Source organism: Rhinolophus sinicus, chromosome 1, assembly GCF_057876585.1.
Source record: "Rhinolophus sinicus isolate RSI-liver-muscle chromosome 1, RSI-T2T, whole genome shotgun sequence".
NCBI classification, from domain to species: Eukaryota; Metazoa; Chordata; class Mammalia; order Chiroptera; family Rhinolophidae; genus Rhinolophus; species Rhinolophus sinicus.
This window is the reverse complement of record NC_142501.1, coordinates 14,265,852-14,278,120: the sequence shown is the minus strand read 5'-3', so window position 1 is coordinate 14,278,120 and position 12,269 is coordinate 14,265,852. Positions and strand designations below refer to the sequence as shown.

General features: G+C 49.9%; 1 protein-coding gene across 4 annotated transcripts in view; it reads right to left on the bottom strand.

Annotated features, from left to right (window-relative positions):
- The window catches only part of LARGE1 (LARGE xylosyl- and glucuronyltransferase 1), a 489,591-nt gene that overhangs the window by 41,063 nt on the left and 436,259 nt on the right, over positions 1-12,269 (bottom strand). For all 4 annotated transcript variants that reach the window (XM_019728420.3, XM_019728419.3, XM_019728416.3 and 1 more), the window contains exon 10: positions 7,185-7,340. In XM_019728420.3, coding sequence (XP_019583979.1) covers positions 7,185-7,340 — 156 coding nt within the window. The remainder of the gene's footprint in view (positions 1-7,184; positions 7,341-12,269) is intronic.

Genomic DNA, 12,269 nt, shown 5'->3' with positions numbered 1-12,269 from the left:
TCTATAAAACGGAGATGATAGTAACCACCTTGCAGCGTTCAGGAAAGAGCAAGAACGATTGATTAAACACATAAAAACAACTGGGAGAACTGCTGAGTGACTTGTCGTTACGATGATGTTCATTTTCAATATGGCCTTGGTTTGTCACTTCAGAGTTAGGTAGACCCGGTTTCAAATGGTGGCCCCACCACCTAAGCGTTGTGTGACTTTGGGCAAGTAACTCATCTCCTCTGAGCTTGCGATTCCTTATCTGTGAAGTGTGATGCGAATGCCCCCCTCCCCTCTCTGTCGGTGAAGACTGGAGTTATATTTCCCTTTCTCTTTCTCTGCAGGAAATTTCCAATTGTCAAAGGCTAGAAGACGCAGAGACAGGCCTTGGAACAGCACGGAGAGCTGCCCCCGTGCGGGAGAGAACAGAGTGACTCTTGCCTAGGACACAGCTGCGCAACAGGCTACAGCATCTCCACTGTCATCGCTGGGAGACTGGTACTGGTTCCTGGGGTACTGTCTCGGCGAGGATACTGGGGTAGGGATGGAGCGTAGGTGGAAAGAGTGGGGCCATCAATTAGTGATGTCTGCTGCGGTCATGGTATAGGGGAGCTCTAAGTCTGAAGACACTGTCTACTGACTTATAATTCCATGTAAAAGCAAAAACTATTTGGTGTCCAGTCTCCCCCCCACCCCCCACCGTTTTTCACGCTTTTTGGATGTTTGCAATTTTTCCTAATTTAACTTCTAACACAGGAGTGGATAATTTCTTTACCATTGGTTTTTCTTCTTTCTTCTTCTTTTCTTTCTTTCTTTTCGGCTGCCAGGGGATGGATGAATGGGGAGGTGAGCGCAGAAAGGGTTGTTCTGAAGCTGATGCACTGAAAGTGACAGCCGTCAGAAAGGAATCTGCAGAATAAGCAGCAAATAGTCCAAGGCCATTTCCTGCCAGGATAAACAGCCTCTTCCCTCCTCTGGCCAATTCCTGCCTTCTCAGCCTACTCTATGCGACCGTAGTCATTGAAAATTGTAAATTGAGTTGAGCATACTTTGGTGACTGAAGGAAGGGCATGTACTTTAGCAAGAGTCTCACCCCAATTGGTTAAAACATGTATGCTTTAATGGTTTTGCACTTAAAAGGTGAGCTGCCTCTATCTGGAAAATTCCCTTAGGTGGAGGAAGGCCTCCTTAATGATGAAGCATTACTCTATAAATACAGTGCTTAGGGAGAGTTGCATGTTTCTGAATAATACACTGAATGGAGACATGCTACACTATCTGCCAGGCTGTCACGGACAACAGGGGGCGGCCTCAGTTTGCTCCAGGGACAGGACTCAGATTAATGGATTTCTTACAGCAGGGAAGATTTCAACTCAAGGTGGGGGAAGAATGGCTTCGCTCTGGAGCTTTCTAGCAGTGGAGTAAGCTGTTGGAGGTGGTGAGCTCCCTGTCTCTGGGAGGATTCCAGCAGAAGTCAGATGCAAGCCTGTTAGGGATGCTGGTAGGGGGTGAAGAATACCCGTGATTATCCAACTGTGTTCTGTGGAGTCCCAGGGTTTCTCGGATATGCTACAGGGGCTGGGTTGCTGAGGAAAAGGGAGAGAAATGCTAAGGTATAGAATTCTAGCCTCCATCACCATGTCAATAAGATAATAATAACTAAAGTCTATTGGATGCTTTATTGCTTTACACAAATTAACTTACTGGTTCCAGGGAGAGAAGCCTGGACGCACCAGGTCCCATCAGCTACCGTGACGCTACAACACTGTCGGAGCCTGAGCTCCTCCAAATCAGACTCTAAAACGGGGGCCTGCTCATCACATCTCAGCTCCTCGCTGAGGGGATGAATCCTCTGACTTCCTGAATTTATTTCTTCTTTTGGCAGCACGTCCCACCAGGTGTCCTCTCCTTCCTACCTGCAGTCTCCTAATTGGAGGAGAACCTTCTGGGATTATTTGACCTAGAGCAAATGTGACAGCCCTCACGGCCTCAGAGACAGAGTTCTAACTACTCTCTAGGTTCCTCTCTCTGCCAGGCCTTTCTAGAAGAAAGGCTAACAAAACCTGAAATCCACTGGTGGTATAACAGACTGTTATCAGATGGGAGGGCACGGTGGCAGGTGGGGGGGGGAACATAAAACCAAAACAAACCCCAAAATGCATCCGAGCGAACACAGTGTTCCTGGTGCCGAGTCCCTCTTTCTCGGTGATTTAACATAAATTAGCCATGAAACGCTATGACAAAGACATCACTGTCCCCATTTATCAAGTGGTCACCTGAGGCTCAGAGCATTCCTATGACGTCCCTGAGGTCATGTGACTCTGAAATGCGTGTTCTGGGATGACCAGAAAGCGCACAGTGAAGAAATTATAATAATGCAAAAAAGAACTTTCCAGCTCTTTCTGTTCTCACCTTGTCTTCATTTGAATCTGAATGGGCCATGCTTGAATTTATCTCTGGTCTCCACTGTTTGTGCTGCTGCCTCCCTCCCACTCAGAACACTTTCCATACCCCTCCCTCCTCCTCAGTTGTCCTCTAAATCTCACCTCCTCCAGGAAGTCTTCCCTGATACACCTTCACGTTCCTAGTGTGTGCAATGCCCTTCCGTGTGCTCTCAGAGCACCACTTCCATCTGAGCACTGATCACACACCCCTGGCTTGTCTGCATCCCTCACTAGACAAGCATTGTGAGAGCCGGGCTTGGATCGGCAATGTTCCCTCTGGATCACTAGCCTTGCGCTTGGCAATGGTGTGAATCACTGTACGTCAAGTGGCTGAACGAGTCTTGAGACTTCGTGCCATTGGAGCCTGTTCCCATCTGGGATCTGCAGTCCATTGAAGAGGTTCCTGACTTCATTTCTTCGAGATTACCACCATCTGTGCACTTATCACAGCGCTAATGACCTGTTCCCACAGAGCTGGGGCATCCAAGACCCTGCCCTTTCTCTCTGGTTGTACTTGCAGATAACGCTTGATATGCTGCAAAGGACCAGGAGGTGAAACTCCCGACAGAGACGCGGTTCCGGGGGTGTGATGTTGCCGTCCCTCTCCTTGCCCTGTCCCCTGCCCTTGCCCCTGCCGGCCGGCGCAGCCAGAGGAGCTTGGCTAGAGCAGGGCACAGGGACCTGCTGTCTTATTCATGAGTGTCAATGGCACCTGCTCCCCTGTTCTTAGTGCCCACAAAACAATCCATCTCTTCTTTCCGTCCCCACTGTTGCTGCCCTTAGGTCACAGGTCCATTGTCGTCTTTTTGCCTGGGATGTGGCAACAGTCTCTAAGTGGTCTCCCTGCCTCCCGTCTTGTCCCTTTCATTCTATTCTCTACACAGAGCGATTTTTCTCAAAGGTAAATCTGACCAAGATTAAAGCCCTTTGGTGGAGCCTAAATTCCGGAGCACAGCCACGGCCCTTGTGGCCAGCATCACGCTCACCCCTCTCCCAACGGGCCCAGGCGCTAGTATCCACACTGCCAGCAGGTTCTCTCTGCAGGCTCTACTTCTTGTCTGCTCTGCCTTTACCGGAAACTTCATTCTTCCCTCTTATTTATTCAATTCATTCAATAACTATTTATTAAGGGGTTATTATGTGCTTGCTTCTATCCTGGGGGAGGGGACCCCAGAGGCGAACAGTATAGGCAGAGTCTCTAATCAAATGGTCTTATATTTGGGGAACAAATCCTAGGGAACAACTACACGAACTGAGAAAAATGTGGACAGTATATATACTCTGATGAAAAGAAAACAGGGCACGTCATAGAGTGACAAAGGGTTCCTTGAGGCTGAGGAGGGTCAGGGAAAGTTTCGGCAGATGTCACATCTGAGACGTTTGGACACGTAGGGGCAGGGTGGGGCCGGTGGTGGGGAAGTAAGCACAAAGGGCCTGTGGTGAGTGGGAGAGCCTGGGAGGGAGAAGGAACAGAAGAGACTGTGGGTATGGCTCCTGCAGTATCAAAGGGCACGGATGTTTGGGGGGAAGATAGCTGTGGTGAGCGCTCAGAGGGCCGCTGTCTCGTTCACGGGCCTCCCTGAAACTGGACACACTGTCCTCTTGGCATCTCTAACACTTGTTACGTGGCAAGCAACTCACATACAGGGACAGGGGTCAGCCTCTAAGTTCAACCCCAGTGCCCTTTACGGTACCTGGCAGACGGCAGGCACACACGCATGCTTACTGAGCAAACAGACGCAGTCACAAATTCCGAGAAGGACCACGAAGGACTTCTCCCCCCTCCCCGACCCACCAGGGAGAGCTGGTGTTAGAAAAAGCCAGTGAGTCATTCATAAAGGAAGTCCCACTTTGGAAGACACTGACAGCACATCGGGGAACCCCTTGATATGGCGACTAACTGATGGCTTCATCCTGCAAGGCTTTTTATGAGCCTCTTCCATGGAGGAAAAAAAAAAGAGGCAGGAAGACAGTCTTTATGTAGTGGTTGGAACCCTCCAACGTTGACGATAATGACAAATACTAACTTGAGTAAAGAGAACTGAAGGAAAACCCGAAAGAACACAGTGTTTGTGGCAACCTCTAAACGCTTCCCAGCATCTGACAGAGTTCAAGTGCTTAATGGTTTTCTTTCCTCTATTGCCAGTGGTATAAAAGGGCAGACACTGAGAAAGGCATCCGGGGTGACGCAGAGAAAAGGCTGGAGGAAGAGGCGACTCCGCTGTGACTTGGGGGGCCAAAGGCTGGGTGCTCAAGGACAGAGTGCAGAGGTGGCCTTGTGACCAGTCATCCTGGTCTTTCATCCTGCTGAAGGTCAAGGTGAGTGCACACCTCCAGACCCTCCCCTGCCATTGGGAGCCTAACAGCTTTCTCATGACATCCAAGATAAGAATATCAACAATAGCAATAATAGTAACAAAACAAAATTCTGACTCTCTAACCCAGCTCACAACATCCTTCCAGTCTGATTCCTGCCGACGTGCCGCTCAGCTTCTCCCACTGTCCTCTTCCCTCAGCCCCCGGGCCCATAGGCAATCATCCTTCAGTTCCTCACATCAAACCTGCCCTGCCCCAGAGCTTTTGCCCCAGCTGCGTTCTCCACTAGGAAGTACTTCCTTTGCTCGTCTCCTTTTTCTCCTCAGCTTTATTGAATTATACAATTGATATTAAAAAACTGCAGGTAGCTAATGTACACCACATGGTGAGCTTGGACATATGCACATATCCATAATTGCATCATCACAATCAAGGTAATAAACATACCCATCCCCGACAAAAGTGTCTCTCTGTCTTCTCGTGTGTGTGTGTGTGTGTGTGTGTGTGTGTGTGCGCGCGCTAAGAACACTTAACATGAAATCTACCCTTGGAAAAAAATTTTTAAGTGCACAATACTCTGTTGACTATAGGCGTTTACTCACCTTGTATATGTAATTTTACGCCCACTGAACAACAGCTCTCTATACCCCTGTCCCCAGCCCCTGGTCACCAGCCTTCTGTCGTCTACTTCTCTATTGTTTCCCTACTTTAGACGCCTCACATATGAGGAATCACACAGTATGTGTCCCTCTGTGGATGACTTGTTTCACTTAGCATGATGTCTTCCAGGTCCATCCATGTTGTCACAAACGGTTAGATTTCCTTCTTTTTTAAGGCTGAATACTCTTCTATTGTGTAGATACCACATGTGTTTTATCTGTTCATCTGTCAGTGGACACTTAAGATGGTTCCATGTCTTGGCTATTGTGAGCAATGCTGCAGTGAACATGGGGGTACAGATATCACTTTGAGATCCTGTTTTTGTTTCCTTTGGATATATCCCCAGAAGTGGACTTAGTGGATCCTAGGGCAGTTCTAGTTTTAATTTTTTGAGGAACCTTCATACTCTCTTCCGCGGCTGCACCATTTTACATTCTACTGACAGTGTACGAGGTTCCAATTTCCCCACATCCTTTGCCAACTCTTGTTATCTTTTGTTTTTTGATAATAGCCCTCCCAACAGATGTGAGGTAAGCATCTCATTGTGGACTTGATTTGTATTTCCCAGATTCTGTGTCCTTCCAAAGCTGACTCTTTCTTACAGTCAGGTCTCAGATTAAAGGGCACCTCTTCAGAGAAGTCCTCCCTGACCCCCCAAACCAATGGAGCTGCCCAGGGGCTCACTGATATGCTTGTGTAGGTATTAATTGTGTCTCCCCGGTAAAATACAAGCACCATGACAGCAGGGACCACTGTCCTTTCTAACTGATGAATGGTCGGTGCTCAGCATAAGACAACCCTCAGTAAATGTCGCTGACTGAGTGAATAGACCAATTTCTTCTGTGTCTCATTACTAAGGGTCAAGGAGAGGGTAGGGGACAAATATTTATCAAGTATCTAACATGCGGCAGACGCGGAGCTGGTGCTTTCCATGCAATTTCTCACTTAGCCTCAAAGCCTCCCTGTAACAGTGTTTCATCCTCATGTGACAGCTGAGGAAAATGAAGCACAGGGAGGTTGAGTAACTTGCCTGAGGTCACACAGTGGTAACTGGAAGGGATTAAAGCCAAACCCAGGTCAGCCTGACACCACATGCCCTGCTTTTTCTGCTATGATGTGCTGCTCCTCAGAACTTCAAATCAGCCTCAGCTTTGCTCCTTGCTTGCTGTGTGACTGTGAGATAAACCTGCTTAACCTCTCTGAGCCTAAATTTCTTCAGCTCTAACTGGGGGAAAACAGAGGATGTCTCTGAGCATCAAATGAAGTATAGCATATGCAAAAATGGGAAATAGTGAAAACACAGGAAAGTACTGATGTTGGCTATGCCTGTGATGGCCACCTAACACTCTTGACTCATGCTCACCGCTACAGGAGTCCGCTACTTGCGAAAATCTCTGGTATCAACCCACGCACGGACCACACTGAATCCTGGGTCTCCTGTGGGGGTGCTGTGTCCACAAAGACCCCAGAGTTTCCTGGCTATGCAGAGCCCCTTTATCGTCGTTTCACTGGTGATTTTGCTCATTTTGATTCCTCTGCTTGGAAACCCCCTTCTGACGTCCCCTAGTCTAGGCCAAGTGTCCCCCCTTTGAGTCCACAGCGACGAGCACGGAAGCCATCTGCCTACGTGCCCGTCTCCCTCGCCAGATGGTGGACTCCCAGGGCAGGGGTGGGGTCTGGTTCTTCCCAGGCAGGCCCCGAGCCTGGCACCTGGGAGGCCTTGGCAGACCGGCAGAGAAGCTGCCCCTGCGCTGTCGAGCCCCGTGAGCCACTTACGTTTTCACTGTTGACGTCCGCTTCACTGGGGCAGCCAAACAGTTCCCGCCGCAGGAGGTTCCCATCGTACTCCAGGAAGGTCAGGTAGAGGTTGCGGAAGAACTCCACGTGCTTGTTCTTCACCCGCAGCTTCTTGGGGGAGTTCCAGTGGATGACCTGGCAGGGTGACAAGGAGGCTGTTAGGCGGGGCTGACCTCGTGCTTGCAGGGAGCCACTGCTGGGCACTGGTCGAAGCGTTATTTGTGGGCTTGCCCATTCATTCATTCAACATTTAAGGTAGAGGGGTAGAGAGCAAGGGTGCCGAGGCCAGGCTGCCTGGGGTCATACCCTGCCTCTTCTCTAGGTCACTTAACCTTGGGCAAGTTCCTTAACCGCTTTGTGCCTCAGTTTCCCCATCCGTGCAATGGGACTAGTAACAGCTCCTCCCTGTGCCAGTGGATAAGCTTTTGTATCTCAGCTCCAAAGCTGCTTTGTGATGCCGAAGCTGGGACTCTGCAAACCCTATTTCTGCTTTGCCAGCTGCTCCATGAGGCGCTGCCAATGGGGGCCATGCGAGGGAGACTGAGAGTCTGGAGGAGGAACAAGGAACTTGCTCCTTCCTGTTGCTTTCTGTTTCTGGGAGCACCACCCCACCTCCTTTCTTCACGGCGGTGCTGGCACGGCCTTCCTTTAGCAGCAGCTAAAATCCTTTTTTGCAGTTTTTCCAACACTCAGAACCAGCTTCATCGTCCTCCCATCCGGCCCAGGGCTACTGCCTCTGGGGTTGCCTGCAACCTCAGCCCAGGTCTCAGTTCCAGCCCCAAGTTACAATAACTGCCACTGCTTCCCTCTGTTCCTGCTGCTCCAGGTGTGGTAGCTGTTTCCAGCAATGTTCTGGTTTTGCTTTTTTAGGGACCAAGTGAACAGTCTGTGCCTAGTTATCATTTTTAAAGATTAAATGCTCTATTCCAATAATTGATATGGTTTCTGCCTCCAGCCAGGACAGAAGGAGACACTGTCTCACGGAGCTGCTATGAAAATCGACTAGTTAATACCTGTAAAGCATGTGGGTTGTGTCTGGCATAGGGTGGGTGCTCAATAAATGCTGACTCTGGCTATTAAGTGCCTGCAGTATACCGCGTTGGGACATGACCAGAGGGCCCTGTTGGCAGTGCCTGCCCTCGGCCCGTTCATGGTCTGCTGGGGAGACGTGTCTGGATGTAACAATGGAGGGAGGAGATCTGGAATGCTCAGAGAAGCATCGCAGGAGAGGCCTGTGCTGGGGCCTGCAGGGTGAGTGGGAGCCTCCTGGGGGGACAGGGCCTGAGGCAGAGGGGATGGTGGGGAGACAAGCCAGGCAGGGGGAGGACCCATGAAAGAGTGCGGCCCATTTGGGACAGGAGAAGTCATGAGTTGCCGCTGGAGCGCAGCAGCATGGGTGGGGGATGTGGCTGCAGAGCTGGGCAGGGGGACACCCTTCGAACGTGGGGACATGTTCAAAACTCAGACTGCATCAAGAGAGATGTCTAAGCACGGGGAACTTACTAACTCTGGGGTTTAGGAAGATTACTCTGATTGTAATGAGACGAGGCGAGTGGTGGGGTGGGAGGGCCGCAGGTGGAACCAGGGAGGCCAGCTAGGCCCAGCTGCCATTTCCAGCGGCACGGCTCACCCTCAGCCGGGAGCTCATCTATTGGACACATCCACCATGGGCTACACATTCATGGCCTATTGCAATCCTCACAATGACCCGGACCAGGAAGGCAATTTGAAAGAAAGAACTGGGGAGATGCAACTTGCCCAGGACCACCACGCTGGCCCGTCAACGCTGGAACTGGCATTTCAAACATGAGTGGGACTCAGTGTGATTCCCAAACCCCGGTTCCTTCCTCTGTACAACCGAGTACAGGAGAGAGCAGGTTTCAAAAACTTTCCTTTCCTTTTCCTGCTCTGTCACATCACAGAGGAAACGAAATAACGCTCACCTTTCCCCTCGTCCTGGCTTTCTCCTCCCATGGTGATGAGACTGAGGAAAGGAGCTGGGCATACAGAGCTCAGTTGCTTCCTGGCTCCCTCCTTCAGCACAGTCTGTCTGTGAGAGCCTGAGCAGGCCCCAGGGCCTGTGGGCTGAGAGGTCTGGCTCCCTCAGGGGCCCATGGCTATATGGCAGCGACAGCCCTTGCAGCTGGCTGGGTATGTGCCGCTCTGCAAGACCAAGGCCCTCTCTCAATGAATAGCAGGAAACCTGTTTGGCCCAAACCGTATCCCTGCCCTCCCACACCCAGCAATGGTGTAGCTGCAGAGAAGAACCAGGGCCGTCAGACCCGCTGAGGTTCAAATCCCAGCTTTGCTCTTCACTAGCTGTGTGTGTCCTTGGGCAACTTGTTTCTGGGGCCTCAGTTGGCTCAGGTGCAAGGTGGGGATGAGTCACCCCGACTTCACAAAGTAGTTAAGAGGGTTAAGCAAATGCCTAGCACAGTACCTCAGTGTCAGGGTGGCCCCACATGTGTGGGTCTCTTCTTCCCTGAAAGATGGGGCCACCAGCCTGCACTACTAGTGTCAGTCCTCCTTTCCCGGCTGCCAACGTGAAGTCCGCTGTGGCAGCGAGTAAGGAAGTGGGCGTTTAGCCTTCAGGAGAGAGCAGAAAGGACCTGCCAGTCCTTTGGAAGGAGGCCACGTGGTGGCACTTTCATTTAAAGGAAGAATGAGCACCATATTCGTGTGTCTCTTCCTGTGCCTTCTGAAGGGTGCAAGAAGAAAGGGAGAGGGAAGCCTCTCCCCCGAGAATACACCTAACCCGGACATGAGAAGATCCTGGGCCTGCATTACAATAATTACATGTGAGCCGGTGTCACTCACATACAGTAGGGATCACATCTTTGCTGCCAAAGAGTTTGGTGCTTGCCAAGTGCTGAGGCAGCGGGAAGGCTGATGGATGGGCACATGAGCCAGGAAACACGGGTTTCCTCAACAGGGGGGAACTTGATCCAAGGGAAAATAAGGGCTGGCCGATGCACCACCAATCTCAGCTTATTGTGCACCAATCTGCCAGGCACCTGGGAGACACTGTGTCACTCATTTCGCCACATAAACCCAACTGAATCCCACTGTCCAGTTTCCGGAAATGGTACTTGACTTGCCTGTATCCCACAGCTGGTAAGTTGCACAGCAGAGATACCAAGTCAGCTCTAAACCTGAACCCCAGGTTCCTAACCACTGTTGAGTACTGTGTTAATGGACGGAGTACTTGACAGATGAGGAGAAGTGACACGTATAGACGAGAGGTGGCTTGTCCAAGGTCACATGGCGAGTTTGGACCAGGTTGGAGCTGGGACTAGGGCTCTGGTGTCCGCATCCACCCCAGGTCATCTCTTATCCCATTCATATCTCCTTCTGTTCTGTGTTTGCCTGGGGAGCGGGGTTTGGGTATCACCTACAGGCAAATTACTGGGGTTATAGAAGAAGCAGCAAAGGTTAACAGAAGGGAGGAGAAGAAGACGGTGGGGTCATTGGCAGGCCGAGGGGGTTTTAGAAAACCCTTTACGACTGGGCTTCCCAACGATAGGTCAGCCCACTCAAAGTCTATTAATGGATATTTAGTTACCTTTTTTACCTTAGGTTTTAATTATCAGAACACAGAATGCTCCATTCGCCTGTGCTAGTGTTCAGAGAAGTAAATAATAACTATTGTTTATCTAATACCCATTATATGCGACATATTAGACTGTGCGTGTGTGTGTGTGTGTGTGTGTGTGTGTGTGTGTGTGTGTTCACATTCAATCCTTAAACAACCTGGTAAGGCCGGTTCTATTATTATCCCCATTTTACAAACAATAATCTTGAATCTCAGACTAGTCCAGGCCAACTCAGTAAGTGGCCAATCCCAATACAAAATCAGGTCTTCCTTGCTCCCAAATCTTTATCTTTCTACCACATCATTCATTCATTCATTCATTCATTCAGCAAATATTAAAGTGAGCACTGACTATTGCCAGGTGCTGAGAGGGGCTGTGAATGCAGAGGTGAACACTAGAGCTCATGCTCTCTTTCTGGAACTTACAACTGAGAGCGAGAGGAAGACACTAAATAACCGTCCATGTTAAATTGCAAGTATGATACGTGCGTTTAAAGAGATGTGAAAGGGAGGCCGGGCTACTTCAAAAATAAAGGAACCAAGGCCCAGAGAGGGAAAGGGACTTGCCTGGAGTGACACAGCAGAGGGAGCACTCATGCCTCGCTTGTATCTCCCGGGCCACTGCTCCTTCCACTAAAACCGCGTGCCTGCCTCTGAAAATCGGATTCAGAGTCACTAGTGCTGGTAATTTTGATCAGTGCTTGTCTGACTACTGAGAAATGTCATTTGCTGGTCCCCTGAGGGACAGAATGACCCATCATTGCTGGCTTGGGGACAGCAAGCTGGTGGTGTAGATGACATTTACTGACAAGCTTTCACACATGAGATGGAGTGACACTGGAGAATGTGTCCAAAATAGATTTTTACGAGGAGCTGGTAAGTACACGTGAGTCTCCGAAGCTCATAGTGAAAACCTATCATAACTTACTCCACTTGCCGAGGCACGCTAGCACGCCGGCATAGTAATAACAATAATTATTACTAGCAGCGAACATATACTGCATGCTTGCTATGCCCAAGCCCTGCTCTGAACATTTCACTTGTCATAGCTCACTGATTTTTTATTCAACACGCTAAGTGATATTCTCATTATGCCTTCTTACACGTGAGAAAAGTTCAGCAAATCTCCCCAGGTACACAGCTAGAATGTGGGAGAGTCAGGATTTGAATCCAAAGAGACAGAGATATTAGGATTCTATCCATCTAACTTCTTCCATGTCTGTAATCATTAAATGACTACATTTGTAGAAATGAGCATGAGATTTACAGAAGATTACAGGAATCAGAAATGAAACCTACTTTCCCCTCCCAAATACAGAGACCCCAGGTATCCCTGGGATACTAAGGTCGCAGGTGATTTAGGACTTCCCAGAGATGCAGGGTAAACCTCCGGCTCAGCAGGAAGCAGAGGAGGCATCCAGGTTGCATGCCAGGTGGGCTGTGGAGGCTGTGCCAGGCATCGGCGCCCCATG